This window comes from Brachyhypopomus gauderio, unplaced genomic scaffold (genome assembly GCF_052324685.1).
Source record: "Brachyhypopomus gauderio isolate BG-103 unplaced genomic scaffold, BGAUD_0.2 sc272, whole genome shotgun sequence".
NCBI lineage: Eukaryota > Metazoa > Chordata > Actinopteri > Gymnotiformes > Hypopomidae > Brachyhypopomus > Brachyhypopomus gauderio.
The window spans coordinates 38429-53960 of NW_027507093.1; the positions used below are offsets into that span (position 1 = coordinate 38429).

At 41.4% G+C, this 15532-nt stretch overlaps 2 protein-coding genes across 4 annotated transcripts; both read left to right on the forward strand.

Moving 5' to 3' along the window:
- The first annotated feature begins 323 nt into the window (after window positions 1–323).
- LOC143504374 (uncharacterized) lies at window positions 324–6804 on the forward strand. Of its 3 annotated transcripts, none has more exons than XM_076995911.1 (11): window positions 324–826; window positions 1358–1492; window positions 1781–1873; window positions 2247–2411; window positions 3303–3434; window positions 3647–3802; window positions 4573–4737; window positions 5009–5074; window positions 5244–5361; window positions 5559–5664; window positions 5972–6804. In XM_076995911.1, exons 1-11 carry the CDS (start codon window positions 739–741, stop codon window positions 6224–6226), a joined length of 1479 nt encoding a protein of 492 aa, XP_076852026.1. In that variant the 5' UTR covers window positions 324–738; the 3' UTR covers window positions 6227–6804. The 3 variants fall into 3 exon arrangements, with proteins under 3 accessions (XP_076852026.1, XP_076852025.1, XP_076852027.1); XM_076995910.1 differs by having other exon boundaries at window positions 3303–3440; window positions 5972–6799; XM_076995912.1 differs by lacking the exons at window positions 324–826; window positions 1358–1492 and adding an exon at window positions 1517–1677 and having other exon boundaries at window positions 3303–3440.
- Window positions 6805–7627: 823 nt separating this feature from the next.
- LOC143504372 (serine/threonine-protein kinase pim-2-like) lies at window positions 7628–15287 on the forward strand. Its single transcript, XM_076995907.1, has 12 exons — window positions 7628–7748; window positions 7877–8003; window positions 8354–8522; window positions 8608–8835; window positions 9006–9100; window positions 9445–9495; window positions 9762–10140; window positions 10252–10428; window positions 11525–11696; window positions 12503–12587; window positions 12932–13027; window positions 15066–15287. The coding sequence occupies exons 2-10, from the start codon at window positions 7893–7895 to the stop codon at window positions 12504–12506; spliced, it is 1386 nt and encodes a 461-aa protein (XP_076852022.1). The 5' UTR covers window positions 7628–7748; window positions 7877–7892; the 3' UTR covers window positions 12507–12587; window positions 12932–13027; window positions 15066–15287.
- The last annotated feature ends 245 nt before the right edge of the window (window positions 15288–15532 follow it).

Sequence of the window (15532 nt, forward strand, 5' to 3'; positions counted from 1 at the left end):
AGTATTTGACAGTGAGCTGTGTTGAGACCAGAGTGAGACCGTATGTACTCTCAGAGGGCCTAAAAATATTCTTAAAACATAAATATATATAATTTATCCAAATTTATTTTATCTACTTACAGTTTGGCAATCGACATCTAAACAATGACAAAAATATAAGGAAATACATTATTCAACCGTGTCTATTCAATCTGTGTTGGAAGGTGAGGGGTTAAGTGGAAGCCTGTGAGCCTGTGTCTCCCCCTATCAGGACTGTCATGCCCGCTGTTCGTTTACAGACAGCAAAATTGACCAATCATGTCTTCCCTCTTAGTGGGCGGGCTTAACTGTATGATAATTTCCACCCGCTGTTGCGACGCTAGCTGTCGTTAGCGTACCACCGCTAGCTAGTTTCAATTCATTCCTTTGATGTATATATATAATATATACGGTCTCTGGTATGAACCCTTTGGGTACAAGCCAGGCGGCATCAGGTTATTGTAGCAGTCTGGCTGATTTGGTGTTTTGGTTAGAAAAACTGGAAATTGTGATATCACGTGCTACTCAACTTTGGAATGTTTGGTTTAGAATGTTTGGTTGGGAAGGTGGAATGTTTGGATTCAGTTTTGATGCTGAAAAGCTCAGAACAAGTCGCAAGACATTTTGCTCTGTTAATTACAATACATACAAATCTAACAAATCTTTCTATTTCTTCTATATCTTTCTGTCTTTCTATTCTTTGTATTTTTCAGGTGGAGAATGAGTTTTTTCCCCAGGAGAACCGACCAGCCTAGGCCTAGGCAGGAACAGAACCACTTCATATACACACCAGGTTTTACCACTCATGGTGAGAAAAATACATTTTCATATATACTGTACATAATTTTATACTTCTATGTAAGACAGTATATTAATTCTTATGAGTATGGATTTCCATAGGCTTATTCATAATAATTAAAAGTTAAATATGTATACACATTTATATAGTAGGTTTCTAAGGTTCAGAAAAATAACCTGTATATTTATTCTACAGATGACTGTCAAGCTCTTTATTTCATGTGTACAGGATAATATAATTAATGGAGCATGGGTTATTTCTTTGATTTCTTTGACTCAGCACAATTTTCATAAATCCCACCATGTTAACATTGTCCATGTGGCCATGGAAAAAGCAAATAAAAATAAACATTTTTAAAAAGAAACAGATTTCTAACATGACCTCACAAATTCTTAAGCATTCTCCCCACATTCTAATGACATCACATGGCATCACATAGCCCTTGTTATAATCACTTGTTCATTGGGAAACACTTACAAGGCATTTGAGCCTCACTGGGAGGCGTGCTGGGTTTCACTTTACCTGCTGTGGGATTTTCAGGTGTGCCCTACAACCCCCAAGCGACAGTGATCCACACGGATCCCTGTGGACCAGCACCCTTCCCTCACGGAAGTACGGCGGGACCCTCAGATGTCGGCCATGTTAACATGCCTGTAGAAGGACCACTCCTCACTGGTACTGTGTAACACTGAAGATTACATGCGTATTCAACAAACCAAATAACCATGCATGATGAAGTATTTATTACATTTGTTTGTAAGGTCTGGCAGAGGTGCAGAACCATCAGCTTTATGCACATGACCTGACCAGTAAAACATCAGTTTTATCAGAAAATATGACATCACATATTCTTCAACATTGTAATGAATTCACATGGCACTGTAGCCCTTCTTATAAACCTGATGATCTTAACAGTACATGCTCATGCTTCCTCTGTGCCCTGCGTTGGTGTTTTGCATTTAGGCCCTGACATGGAGAGGCAGAGACACCTTGCTCAGCCCCATGTTCAAGGCAAGGTTCTGAGGCAGATGGATCCAGTCTACCTCCAGCCTGCTGGTGGGTTCTTCATCGATAACTGTCTTCTTTCATATAGACATTGATAAGATATTTTTACTAGGCACGCGGACTGTTTTTACAAACATTTGTGAATGGGTCACTCTCAGGAGCTCAGTGAATTCCAGCGTGGAACTGTGACAGTATGCCACCTGTGCAATAAATCCAGTCGTGAAATTTCCTCGCTCCTAAAATTCGACAGTCAGCTGTATTATAAGGAAATGGAAGTGTTTGCGATTAACAGCAACTCAGCCACTTGCTTGAATCATATTTCAGTGGCACTTTCAGATAAAGAAACATATGCAACGTAGTACTAAGGCACTGAGAAATGTTATGGTGAGGTCATTTCTGCGAATGGCCTTATTCGCCCATGCAGGTGAAGTTGGCTCCAACAGGTGTCCCCCACTGCCTGTGCTCACTTCACGCACGACAGTCACCTCGTCAGGACTGATGAGGCCTTCTCCGCCCACCTTCACAAGGTTGCCTCCACTCCCCAAACCTGCTGGCCGAGAGCCTCTCCGTGCCTTCAGGCCTGCCAAAGGTGAGCTCACTCTTTTGCTCTCCTGGAAATGGCATCCAAACCGTTTGTTGCAGCAACAAAAAAAGTAAAAAAAAAATATTTAAAAAGTAAAAACTGCTTTGAAAACCCTATAGGGGAGACCGGGTATGGTTGTAACATGGGGAGAGTTGTAACACCATCAGTTCACTCATCTGCTAGGCGGTTGTGTTTAGTATAAGGTGATAATGCTTCGAATCATTGTTATACCAGCATAGTATAATACTGATAATACATGTATATGGATTACAGATGTCATTTATCACTATTTTAGTACACCCCCAAACAATCTAAACAAAACATTGTCATGCTGCTTTGCTGGCTTCTGATACCTCATCTGGACTGCTGCTAAAGCATATATCTATTAATCTTTGTAATCTATATAACATGGCTTCTTTAAGTATTGGGTATCACCTGGACAGCGTCAAGCAGCAGCAGTCTGTGTGATATAAGGAGTTTGTGCTTTGTACCTACTTCTGTTGGCAAGGGCAATGTGAGCTTACAAGCAAGACTAGACTTGAATGTTTTATTGCAGTCAGTTGATTGTGCCAGCACCCCACTCCCCAGGCCTGCGCTGTTCCGATCCAGAGCTTTCCAGAGCTCTCCCATAGCCACTTTTGCTCCTCACTGCCATCTGCAGATTTGATTATGAATAAAAGTTTTCTTAAATGTTATTCAAATTGCTCCTATTCATTAGCACATTTCGTTTATCCACTTAATGCTACTCTTGATATACATTTGAGCCATGCCAAAATATCGATTATCATAATCTATTATTGTTATTTAAAATGCAGTATGATCTGCAGGTCTTAATTTCATATGCTGGTCTGAAGATTGAACGTGTCCTCTACAGTTCTGCCTGTGTTTCATGTCCAGGTTCAGTGGAGCCTCCCCAGCTCCACTCTCCAGGGTGGAGGAGAGAGAGAGTGGGGAGACTTCACCGGAGCGGCAGACATCTTCAACCCTTGCTCCCAGACATCTTCGAAGCAGCTAACCCCAGTGATGCTGGTAGAGGTGACTTATTGATGTTGGCTTTACTTTATATGTCATTGAAATACCTGTACAAAATGTAGAATTTATAATGTTGCATCATTTGTTTTGTGTTAAAATATTGCTAAATACGATATTTGGGAACAAGGAGATCAGTTAGTCAGAAACTTCACTCAGGTGTCAAGTGAACGGAGCTAAACTCATGAGCATGGATGCCCTTTCCCATGCAGGTTTGCCCAAATCCAGCCGCTTGCTGTCTGGGAACCCCCCCGGGTCTTTCCTACTGCCCTCCTACCCTCTGGCCACTCTTCCGGGAGTGCAGCTCACTCCCACTCTGCATCGTAGACGACACAAGCGAGACCCGGGCCCGTGGAGGGACAGTACTGGTGAGTGCATGGCTACGTTGCTAAGAACGTGCTAGGCACACACAGTGAGGCATGGCCGGTTATTTGGGTGTCCGGTTAAGTTAAGTTGGTCTTGCACTAAGCTTGTCTTGCACTTGTTCCCACGTCAGTGGTAAAGTGATGAGCAGACCTAATTTTGTGGTGTCATACATACTACATGAATTTTATTTTAACCAAAAAATGTGCATATACTTGGATCATTTATAGTCACCACTTGTCAAATGTACAAAATACTCATACTGATGCTCTTCATCTGACCTGGTTTCACTCAGTAATGGAACAGTGTCTAGCAGAGGCGACATGTGCTAGCCATTAGCAGAGCTAGGCGGTACTGTAGTTTGGCGCTTCAGTATCTACCAGTATCAGAATTAAAATAATTTTGAATTGTGCCGAAATAATTAAATTGAATCAAATTGTATTTAAATGTAAGACTTCATGATGCAATAAACTAAAAGAATCACAACTAAGCTAAACTAAAACTGGGTCACACATTTACTGAAGCTCTGATAAATGTCTTCCTGCTTCTGGGCTCACGGATGCCCTGCTTTCAGTTCTTCAGTACTAATTCATTGTGCTGCCATTACATGAATTGTAGCAAGATGCATATGAGATGTTGCCGTTCTCGGTCCATCTTGCTTGAATCATATTTCAGTGGCACTTTCAGATAAAGAAACATATGCAACGTAGTACTAAGGCACTGAGAAATGTTATGGTGAGGTAATTTCTGCTAATGGCCTTATTCGCCCATGCAGGTGAAGTTGGCTCCAGCAGGTGTCCCCCACTGCCTGTGCTCGCTTCACGCACGACAGTCACCTCGTCAGGACTGATGAGGCCTTCTCCGCCCACATTCACAAAGTTGCCTCCACTCCCCAAACCTTCTGGCCGAGAGCCTCTCCGTGCCTTCAGGCCTGCCAAAGGTGAGCTCACTCTTTTGCTCTCCTGGAAATTGCATCCAAAATCATTTGCTGCACCAACAACAACAAAAAAAGTAAAAAAAGTATTAAAAGAGTAAAAACTGCTTTGAAAGCCCTATACTACAAACAAAAAGCCCCTGCTGATCCTCTTGTACATTGCTATGCCTGCACCCATGGACATGTTTTTCTGCACCATGAAGAAACCACTATGAAACCAGAAGTTATATTTGGGATTTTTGATGGAGTACGTGTTAATATGTATTGTGCTTTTCAGGATCTCAAGTGCAAAGCACCAGGGCAGTCCCTGCTGACGACATGTGTGAAGGAGTAGTTGGCAGAGGTTGGAATTGCTTTGCTGTTAACACTGCATTACACAACAATGTTTTATATCTAGTTCTCCATGTTGAATAATGTTTTGCAGTCAGTTTTCAAGCTGATTTGAACCAAAGTTGAGCTGGTAGCCCTAAAAGTCCTAGTCAGTTTGTTTGGGTTCTGGTATTCCTCTCTAGATGAACTCAAACCAGGAACTCCCAGGGAGGATCCCCATGAGCATCAGATTTTACAGCCCTTCTACAAACCAGACCTCGCTCTCGCTCAGAGCTTCAGACTGCTTAGCTCTGATGACTGGTAAGTCACACCTGCAAAATTCTGAAGCATTTGGTTAGGGCAGGTTAAACAGCAAGTCATTTATGGTGTTCTGCATATATGGTAAGTATGCATGTATTTAGTGAAGTTTTTTCCTCTTTGTCCCTTTTCTTGTAGCATTTTTTACTTTCAGTAGCCGATGGTTACAGTGTGTGTCTATGTTCAATATCTTTATACAGGGAGAAGAAAATTGAAGGGTTGATGTTCATCCGTAGATTGGCTCAGTATCACGCTGATGTGCTTGGCAGCAGGCTTCATGATGTCTGTATTGTTCTTATTCAAGAGGTAAGCCACTATATTTGCTGACTGTGTATCTGTCTTCTGAATTCTAAAATTGGCAGCCATCAGCATGTACACATTACAGGTGATGTTGCTGACAAACTCAAGTCAGAGTTAGCATAGTACTTTGAAATTCCTTTTTTTTAAAAACATTTCTCATTTAATTGAAATTCAGATGGCATATCTAACTGTAATTAGTGATTAAGGTATTTAGGCCTACATAACACATTGCAGTGGTGGATTATACTTATTAAGATGGCGGTGGCAGTGTTGGATGTGGCTGAAACGAGCTGGAACGTCGTCTTTCCTGCAGGTACTGCACCTGCATTCTGCAGTGTCCCGCATGGCGGTGGTGTCCTTGAGGGAGTTGTACTCCAGCCTGCAGAAAGGGATGGACCAGGAAGTGGAGGCTACAGCTAAGGTCCTCCTCCACAAAGCAGCGGAGTCCAATGGCTTCATCAGGCAGGACGTGGACACAGCTCTGGACAGCATGGTGCAGAACTGCACCCCCATTCGGAGCATGAACGCCCTTCTTGCTGGAGGACTCTGGTCAGTTAGCATGCAGTGAGCTTTAAACTGTGGCTTTCAGATAGCAACAACAGTCACAAGAAGCTAACACAACACTGATTATGGCTGCTGTTTTTACTTCTCCATTGTTCTTTCAAAATATTGCCACGACCTATATCAATATTTTTAGTTATTTATCCTCTTAAATATTTTTTTTATTGAGTTCCATCTCCGCTCTGCTGATCCAAACTGCCCTTCACACCACTTAAAGAATAGGCTAGTTAGCTAGCTCACAGAGGACATACAAACATTTTCTGTTTAAAAAATACATATATCAGTCCCACCAGGATTTCGCGGGCCTTTTTTGTGATTGTTGCGGGCTAAAATGTTTGATGTTGCGGGTGTTTTTCAAAAAAATTGCGATGGAAGTTGCGGTGTGTTTTTGCTTTTTTGTGAGTACATTACAATAGGGAGTAAATGTTGTATGGTTTCCTCTATTTAGTAGTACATTTTAATGATCTATTTACCTATTTATTCAGGGTTGCCAACTTTTCAAGATCGCTTGAAGTGAGATTTGAACCTGGAGGGGGTGGCGAACATTAATTGTTGACGGGGGGCGGGGTTAGCGAACGTAAGTTGTTACCAGGCGGCCTGTAAAATGGACACAAATTAATTATTATATCGAGATCAATCGCCAGTGGTTGGCGCCAGCGCGAACTAGTAACTCATAGATATGGATCAGAGATAAATAAACTTTATCTCAGTTTAAAGTTTAAACTTATAAACTTTATCTCAGACCCTCGCCACTTGCGTGCGCTGCAGTGACTTCGCGGGCTACCGTTGCATTGTGGGGAATGTAGTGTTTGTGCGTGCAAAACACCATCGGGCGGCTGTGGCCTGCGGGTCGGTTCTAATAGTAATTAAATATCATCCAGGGGGCCATAGATAATCAATTCGCGGGTCGGATCTGGACAGTTTATCCCCGCTTTCATGTAGTGTACTGGGATACTGCTTTTCCCGATCTTTTTGCCGTTATTTTCGTCGCTCATGCTGCTTTCAGTCTGCTCCTCTTGAACGTATATACGGAAGTAAGGCGGGAGTTTGTCGACGTCACATCAATACGACATCAGTGATTGGTCAAATTTGCGGGAAAGTTGCGGTGATTGGCTGAAGTTGCAACACCGCCCTGAATTCGCGGGGTTTGCTTGAAGTTGCGTTGAAGTTGCAAATCGCAACATCGCGACTTTCTGGAGGGTCTGATATATACACTAACTGTTGCAAACTAAGCCATTGAATAGAATATGATCATTTGATTGTGCACGTAGATCATACATAAGGGTATTAAGTTTCTTTATAGAAGCAAAAAGTTGTACTGTATACATTGATTGGATGGATTAATAGTTATTACCTTCTTTTTTTGAATGCCCTAATTTTTTTCCTTCTGTTTTCCTCAAAAGTCATCTGAATGCTGCAGTAAGAAAGTGTACTGCTCGGCACTTGGCTACTTTGGTAGAGAAGATTGGTGCAGAGCGAATTATTCCTGCAGTCTCCAAGTTGGCACAGGACTCTTCCCAAGAAACCAGGTTAGTATTGTGATCAGAACGAGAATTCTACAAAGCTTATTCAATTTCCCAGATAGTAATAGATGCTGTGAGTCATGGATCCCTCACTCTCGGTTCTCTCCTGTTTTGGGGTCTGTTCCTCGTCTCAGGCGCTTGGGCCGGCGTATGCTGCTGTTCCTGTCCTCCCACCATGACTTTGATAAGATGGTGGAAAAGTACATCCCTGCCAAAGACCTGGCAACCATCAGGGACACTGTCCTCACTCTGAAATCCAAGGTGGCGATTCATGTTTGGATACATGATGAGGATTTTTTATCCCTTTCAGCAACTATGCCCCATGTTTACTCACTAAACAAAGCTTATTCACAAAACTTCTAGGTGAAACAGACTGCAATAAAAAAACATCTAAACTGTCATGGTAGACATATATTGTAAACAAATAATAAAGTACAGGGCAGTGCGTGACACCACACATTGTATTTACAGTAGGGCATGCACAGTGGTTGAGCATGGTTCAAAATGAACCGGTTTGAAACCTTTGGGATAGAATCAAAGTATGAAGCAACATGTGGACTTCAATATCATCACTCCATGTTTTGTGGTGATTCGTACGTGTGTATTCCCAGAAGAGGACAAAGGTGTCTAGGATTCCAAGATATAAGATGCGTCAGCCTCGTCTGGAGCAGCAAGAAGCTCCAGCCGCACAGACGGATCGGCAGAACACGCAGCGAATGAAGCGCAGCCTTAGGCACACGGTGAGGGACGTGAGCCCAGACGACGCGGCACCTCTGAAAGGTAACGGCTGACCTCGGCAAACGCTCCCCTCCTGTTTCCTGAGAACTTTACCTTACCGCTTACCTATGAACCTCCTTCTCATCAGACCTGCAGCTGAACAGTAATGTTCCAGCCCAGACTAAGACCGATGTCCTCATGGATGATTTGCCCACGAGCCCCAGCAATGCACGCACCCCCAGAAGTCCCGTCAAAAGTTTGATTCCCCCGCTTCATCCCAGCCCCCCCACGGCTGTCCCTACTAAACACTTACTGCCACGACGCAGACGAGCTCCCAGTCTGATCAGAGCACGCCCGTCCCTTTCAAACAGTTCTGGTGAGTGTTGCCTGCTCTTCAGCTTCTACATGTGTGATCACTGCGCTTGCACGTAAATTGCTTTGCTGTTTACACTGCACAACAATTACACAACAATGTTTTAAATCTAGTTCTCCATGTTGAATAATGTTTTGCAGTTACAAGGATGTAACTTTTTTTGTTTCATGTAGTGAGCTTCACTTCACGTTACACTGCGGGACGTCTTCTGGGCACAGGAGGATTCGGCTCAGTGTATGCAGGAGTCCGCAAGGCTGATGGAAAACAGGTGAGCATCAGCACACAATACAAGAATGATTGTGGGACCTAATTTCTATTTTAGATTGTGATTAGAACTTTGAGCTATGAGTTTTCCCTAGAGATCCTTTGTTATTCACATGGCAATCAAGTGGTCAAGTCTAATGTACCTTGACCTTTTTCCACTTTTTGAACACAAAGATCCTGATTATACAATGTGATAAGCTTGGTAATCTGTGGATGAGTATTTATCAGACTCCAGATTTATGAGTTACCCGAGAAGCTGTGGCTACCATCTGAAAGCCCTTAGATATGTTAAATATACTGTCTGTTTTGTGTAAATAACTTCACTTCCTGTGTTTTTTATGTGACCAGATCGCCATTAAATTTGTGCCAAAGTATCACGCAGAAAGGTTCATCACTGTTGTAAGTCCAATACATTTACTTATGTAATATTGCAACAATGTTTGGAAATTTTTAGATGGGTAAAACTGTAAAGGGACTATAAACGCAAAGCTGTTAATTTTCCATTCAGTGACTCCTCACAACACGAATGGAAAACAGTTCACATTTTAGATTCAGGTTTCATCTAATGATTGGTACCAATCCAGATCCCTTTCATGTTAACCTGCTAACCATAATTCCACTATAAAACTTCAAACCCATACTAACCAAGTCTTCCTTAATTTTAGCCCGGCAATACTCGCCGTCTCCCCTTAGAGGTGGCTTTAATGGAGATGGTGTGCAAGCCACCTCGTTGTGAGCATATTGTGGAGCTCCTAGAATGGTTTGAGTGCCACAAGTGCTTCATCTTGATTCTGGAGCGACCCGTCCCCTGCATAGACCTGTTTGACTTCTTGAACTTGCACCAACGCCAACTGCCTGAGCCACTGGCACGACGGATCATGCGTCAGGTGGTTCAGGCTGTCCTTCACTGCCATGACCGTGGAGTTCTGCATAGAGACATCAAGGGAAAGAACCTTCTGGTGAACCTGGACACCCTTGACGTCAAGTTGATCGACTTTGGCTGTGGCGATCTGCTTAAGACCGGACCCTACAGGCACTTTAGAGGTTATTCACCATAGGAATGAAATGTGCACCTCAAGTTAAAAAATGGGATCAAATTAGAGACTATTATAATCTTTTTATTTTGTTACTGATGATTCTCTCTCGTTGTCTCAGGCACCATGGTATACAGCCCACCTGAATGGCAGGTTGACAGGACGTATGAGGGCCGTCAAGCCACCATCTGGAGTCTGGGTGTGCTCCTCTACAGTATTATCTGTGGACATCTGCCCTTTGAGAAGGTGGAGGACATTGTTGAGGCACACCTGTGCTTCAGTGGAAACCCATCCAGAGGTGAAAAGGCAGAAGCATCTTCAAGATAACTAGAAAGTCTAAATTGCAAAATGATCATTTATGTAATTATTTAATCTGGTAATGTAATACACAACCACAGATTGATAAAATGGACTAATGAAGAATGGAGAATTGGCAATACAACATTTTGTAACCATCTTAAAATGATAAAAAGTTTTGTTCAGTCTTTTTTGTTAGTGATGGAGGTTTCTGTACAGTTCTGTCATTTATAAACTTTGAATAAGCCATTAGAACAGTCAGATCAGAAGTTTCAGATGGTAATTGATTTTCTTTCTCAACTAATCCCGTTGCTACACACACAGACTGCCGCCATCTGATAACATGGTGTCTTCAAAAGGATCCTGCAAAACGTCCTGTGCTCGAGGATGTTCTTGCACATGAGTGGTTTTTAGAAGGACTTCAGAACTAACTCAGGTTAGACAAGGAGTATAAATGGAACATGTTTGCATACACGATGAGGATTTTTTATCCCATTCAGCCACTATGCCCCATGTTTACTCACTAAACAAAGCTTATTCACAAAACCTTTAGGTGAAACAGACTGCAAAAAAAAAAACATCTAAACTGTGATGGTAGACATATATTGTAAAAAAATATTATAAAGTACAGGGCAGTGCGTGGCACCATACAGTGTATTTACAGTAGGGCATGCACAGTGTAGTCCCAGACCCAGTAGTTAAAGGACAGAGCATGGTTCAAAATGAACCGGCTTGAAACCTTTGGGATAGAACCAAAGTATGAAGCAACATGTGGACTTCAATATCATCACTCCATGATGTTGATGTGGCTTTAGGATCTGGGTGAGATGCCTCAGGATACACAGCTCGAGGCAGGCGCTCCATCCCAGCCGTGGAGTCATGCGTACCTCCTCCTCAGGTTGCCAGCAGGTGAATATTTAAAATCAAACAACAACAAAAATCAAAACAACAACAAAAAAGTGCATCCTGATTGGAACTGCTTTGATGTTTGCAATTTTGATGGTTTTGATGTTGGTTTAATTTGATTGCAGCCTTGTTCATTTTCTGTTTGGACACTATAACCCAATCCTTGTGTTTTCTCTCTTGTGTGTGTTCAGCAAAGACAGCAGCAGAGCACACATCCTTAGCATTGCAGACAAGACGGAGTACGTCAAGCAGCTCAAGGCCCTGCTGGGTTCAAAAGACTTCAGGGAGCGCATCAAGTGCATTGATCAGCTGGTGGTCGACTGCGAAGACAACCCATATATGGTCGTGGGCAACATGTTCCCGGTAACTCATTTGAACTGAATTGATTTTTAATGTTTTCAGCAGCTTTCAGAAGTGATCTGTATAGGGGATCATACGTTGGAGAACATTAAATGCTGGCACATTTTAAATGCTGGCACATCACACTGCTCAGATGTGCCAGCACTGCTCAGAGACAACCTGGCCCAAGTGGTCTAGATCTTAGTCCCAGCTATAGTGGACAATCACCTCAGCTCCAAGAATAACGCCATCTACATGGCAACAATAGGTGCCATTCACGCTCTCATCAATAACCTTGGTGGGTTCTTTTCTCTCTTCACAAAACATCTTGAAGAACACATGCCACTGGGCTTTAGAAAAACAACAACAACAATGATTGTGTTCTGTTTTACCTTTGGGGAAAAGGTTCACACAAATCGGTAAAAGAATGTTCTTGCTCTTTGGCTAGATGTTTGTGGTGCAGATCAAATGGAAATTTCCTTTCATATTAAGGCACAGTCCAATATAAAGAGCAAAAAAAGACTGACAGGAGATCTTGCGTTATCTGACAGCAGATTGTTAAATAATGGAGTTTACAGTGGATGTGCTTAGGCTCTTTTGTTCTGACTAATATTCACTCAAATAATTATGCATATGTGTTCCAAATGACCATTTGCAAACAGAGCTTTGTGCTCCTATCAGATACTGTTCATATATATTTAGTTAAAGTGTAACATTTTATGTGAATAATTAGTTGTTTTGATAAAGCAGGACACGTTTCTAAAAAGAATTACCATACTGTAAATATTGCTGAACTTGACCAACACTGTCCTTGATCTATCTTTTTTCAGATAACACTACTTCTTCAACCGTTTTGCACAAAGGCTCAATTTCTCAGTGGAAAAGCTAAAGTGGATCTTGTTGATAAAGTTGCAGGTAAGTATACAATATACAGTGTCTAATCTTTTGTGGTTGTGTATACAGAAATATTCTACAAATTCAAATACATTTATCAAAAAACAATTATTTCAGAAAGTCATTCCACTGATATGCTAAGAGATGCCAGAGATAAAAAAAAAGATAAAAGATTTACCAGAAATACTATAATTCCTATATTTATTAATAATATTTATAATATTGATAATAATCATTCCAGAGAGTTACCATAGTTACCAAATACTGTCACTTTAATTGAATTAAATCTTTCTAGGTTAAGAAAATGCTTCTGCAATAACCCAGTACTGTCCAGGGTTGATTTATTTATCTTGTTCTTTTTATAGAGCTGGTTAGGGAACTCTACCCCTGCAAGCCACAACTGGTTGAGCAGAAGGTGCTTCCTCTGCTCTGGTACCTCCTGGGGACCTCCAGCAACAGTGGTACGGTCCACGGGAGGGGTGGAAGCGTGAGAGGGGCCACTGTCCACCTGTGCCGAACCGCAAGGGCCTAAACGAGTTTGTGAAGAACCTCTCGATCAACTGAGAGCTGCCAGCCAGACCTCCAGACCAAAATAAACCCCAACATGGTTTCTACTTGAAGATGGAGATGTTTGTGCATTTCTTACTGTGCCTGCACTTTAAATGAAAGAGAGAGGAAGAAAGTCAAATTAGCAGAAAGCTAAATCATTAAACTCAGAAGTCCTTTTAAATAAGGAGCACAGATTTTAGCGAATCACATCAGGTTTAACATGCCTAGGAGCTCTGCTCTTTTTGCACTTTGAAATACTAACACTTATCATGATAACTGTTGTCATGGTGACTATAGATATATATTGTTCTATGATTGTTATTTTCTGTTGACATATCCTGAGATAACTGTGCAGAATGTAATTTATCACATGCACAAGGAACAAGGATCTATAGTCTTTTTGTTGTTTGGTATGTGTAATGTGCCTTTTCAATTAGGAGTCTTAAATGGTTGTTTTAAAAAATTAAAAAGCTATGATTCACAAAATTACTTTTGTACTATAGCCAGAGCTTAATTTGAGCCGGAACAGGATCTGGGAACTCTGGGAATCCAGTAAATTTCAAGCCTACTAATTATAAGTTATGAAAAAATCTGTCTGCGTTGAACCAATTAATTGAACAAATAATTCTATAAAAGACATTTTTTAAACACAAGATCCACATTCAGTCTTCCTAAATCACATAAGAGCTCTCCCTTTTAGCGATGGCTGTCCGTGTCTCTCCTATAAAGCTAGTTATACTTTCACGAGTGACCGTAGCGCGCGACTTCGCACACCTCGCGCGAACGGCGGAGGCGTTTATACTAGCCGCGTCACATGCAGTGTTGTCTGAAACGATATGATGTGGTAGAATAAAGAAACACCCCTCAAAAACAGGAGAAGGAACATCTACCTGATGAATTTTAATGTTGCTTTGTGTTTCAGATTTGAAAAGTGCTGGAATTTAGGCTATAGTACTTGATAATGCACTTAAAATGCACTTCTTCAATTAACTAAGTAAAAAACTGTCATATTGGAGGAACACAAAAAAACTGCAAAGTATAGTGTTGACAGGACTGACTCTGGGGACTCTGTTTTGCCAATATATTCATTCCTAGAGCAGTGTCTCTTAATCCTACTTGTGGTAATTCACATAGCTCAACACACATAATCCACTTCACTAATGACTTAATAAACCGTTTGTTTGATAAGCAGTTGGAGCTAGATCATGTACATTCAATACTTAGTGTGTTGAATCGTGGAATATTTAAAACTGTGTGGAGCAGTTAGGAACAGGACTGAGAAACACTGCCATAGAGTTTCAAGCTCAGCTCCAGGATACCAACAGCTCAATGTTATTCCAATTTTAGAACAATACAGTTGTATAAAATTAAAAATAATTTAATGCTAAACTGTGCAGTGTTGTGGACACAGGACTGAAATATGAAACCCCTGCTTTAGCCCTACACTTCCTCCTCCCTACTCGTAAACTGTGTGGTGACTCCTTCTTCATGGACCTGTAGCACAGGCTCTCACACTGACCTCCCCTGACAGCCGGTGTTCTGTCGAGTTGTGCTTAGCATCGAGTTGTGCTCGTTTGCGGTTTTGCACATGCGCAGACCCACAGGCTTGTCATTTGTTTCTATTGTCATTTTGACCTATAAACATGTAAATGTTTTACATACTGGCTTTGCAAAGATGACATGAGGCAGGATTTCATGAGGCAAATTCGTGGTGGTGCCTCCACTTTTCTAGAATGTTCAGAATGGTCAGCGCAAAATTTAAGAGATTTCTTTCCATACTCTCTACTTCACTGTAATCCATGCCTTAAAAACAAACAAAAGATAAGATATATAGCACATTATACTCAGTACTCTATATATAATAGAGATGTACTATGAAATGTACCATTTTACATACAAATAAAATTATAAAAGTTATCCCATCTCTTCTCTCTCCCTATCCATATATAGCTATGGAGAACAGGTGGGATGAGGTATTCAACTTCCTCTCTCAGGGATCATACCCATCTGGGTATAATAACTCCCAAAAATTACATTTGAGGAGGTATGCTTCCAAATTTACTGAAAAGGGTGAGCATTTATTTGTTTAAATGTAGCCAGTGTCTTGGTAAGGTAGCTCTTTAATTATTATACGACTTTAATGAATGTTAATGAATATTCAATGCAGAAGGACAGCTTTTCTTTAAAAGTAGAAAAGCCATAAAATCCAAAGAAGAGGCAAGAAAGCTTTCAGGAATTTCACGCCTCTCCGATTGGAGGACATTCAGGCATCCTGAAAACTCGAGCTGCAGTGTGCTCCAGATTTTACTGGCTTGGCATGACCATTGATCTTGCCAACTGGGTATGTGTTGAAGTGCGTTCTTGTGTGTTTTGAGCTGTTGATAAATCTGCATATCTGTTATAAATGAATGAATGAA

Excerpts from the sequence above, each read along its gene's own strand:
- LOC143504372 (XM_076995907.1), top strand. The coding sequence starts at position 7,893 with ATGCTGCTGTTCCTGTCCTCCCACCATGACTTTGATAAGATGGTGGAA. Across the intron at positions 8,836-9,005 it reads GTCCCTTTCAAACAGTTCTG|TGAGCTTCACTTCACGTTAC; the intron begins GTGAGTGTTGCC and ends TGTTTCATGTAG. Across the intron at positions 10,429-11,524 it reads CAGTGGAAACCCATCCAGAG|CAAAGACAGCAGCAGAGCAC; the intron begins GTGAAAAGGCAG and ends GTGTGTGTTCAG.
- LOC143504374 (XM_076995910.1), top strand. The coding sequence starts at position 739 with ATGAGTTTTTTCCCCAGGAGAACCGACCAGCCTAGGCCTAGGCAGGAA. Across the intron at positions 4,738-5,008 it reads TGCCTTCAGGCCTGCCAAAG|GATCTCAAGTGCAAAGCACC; the intron begins GTGAGCTCACTC and ends TGTGCTTTTCAG. Across the intron at positions 5,665-5,971 it reads GTATTGTTCTTATTCAAGAG|GTACTGCACCTGCATTCTGC; the intron begins GTAAGCCACTAT and ends TCTTTCCTGCAG.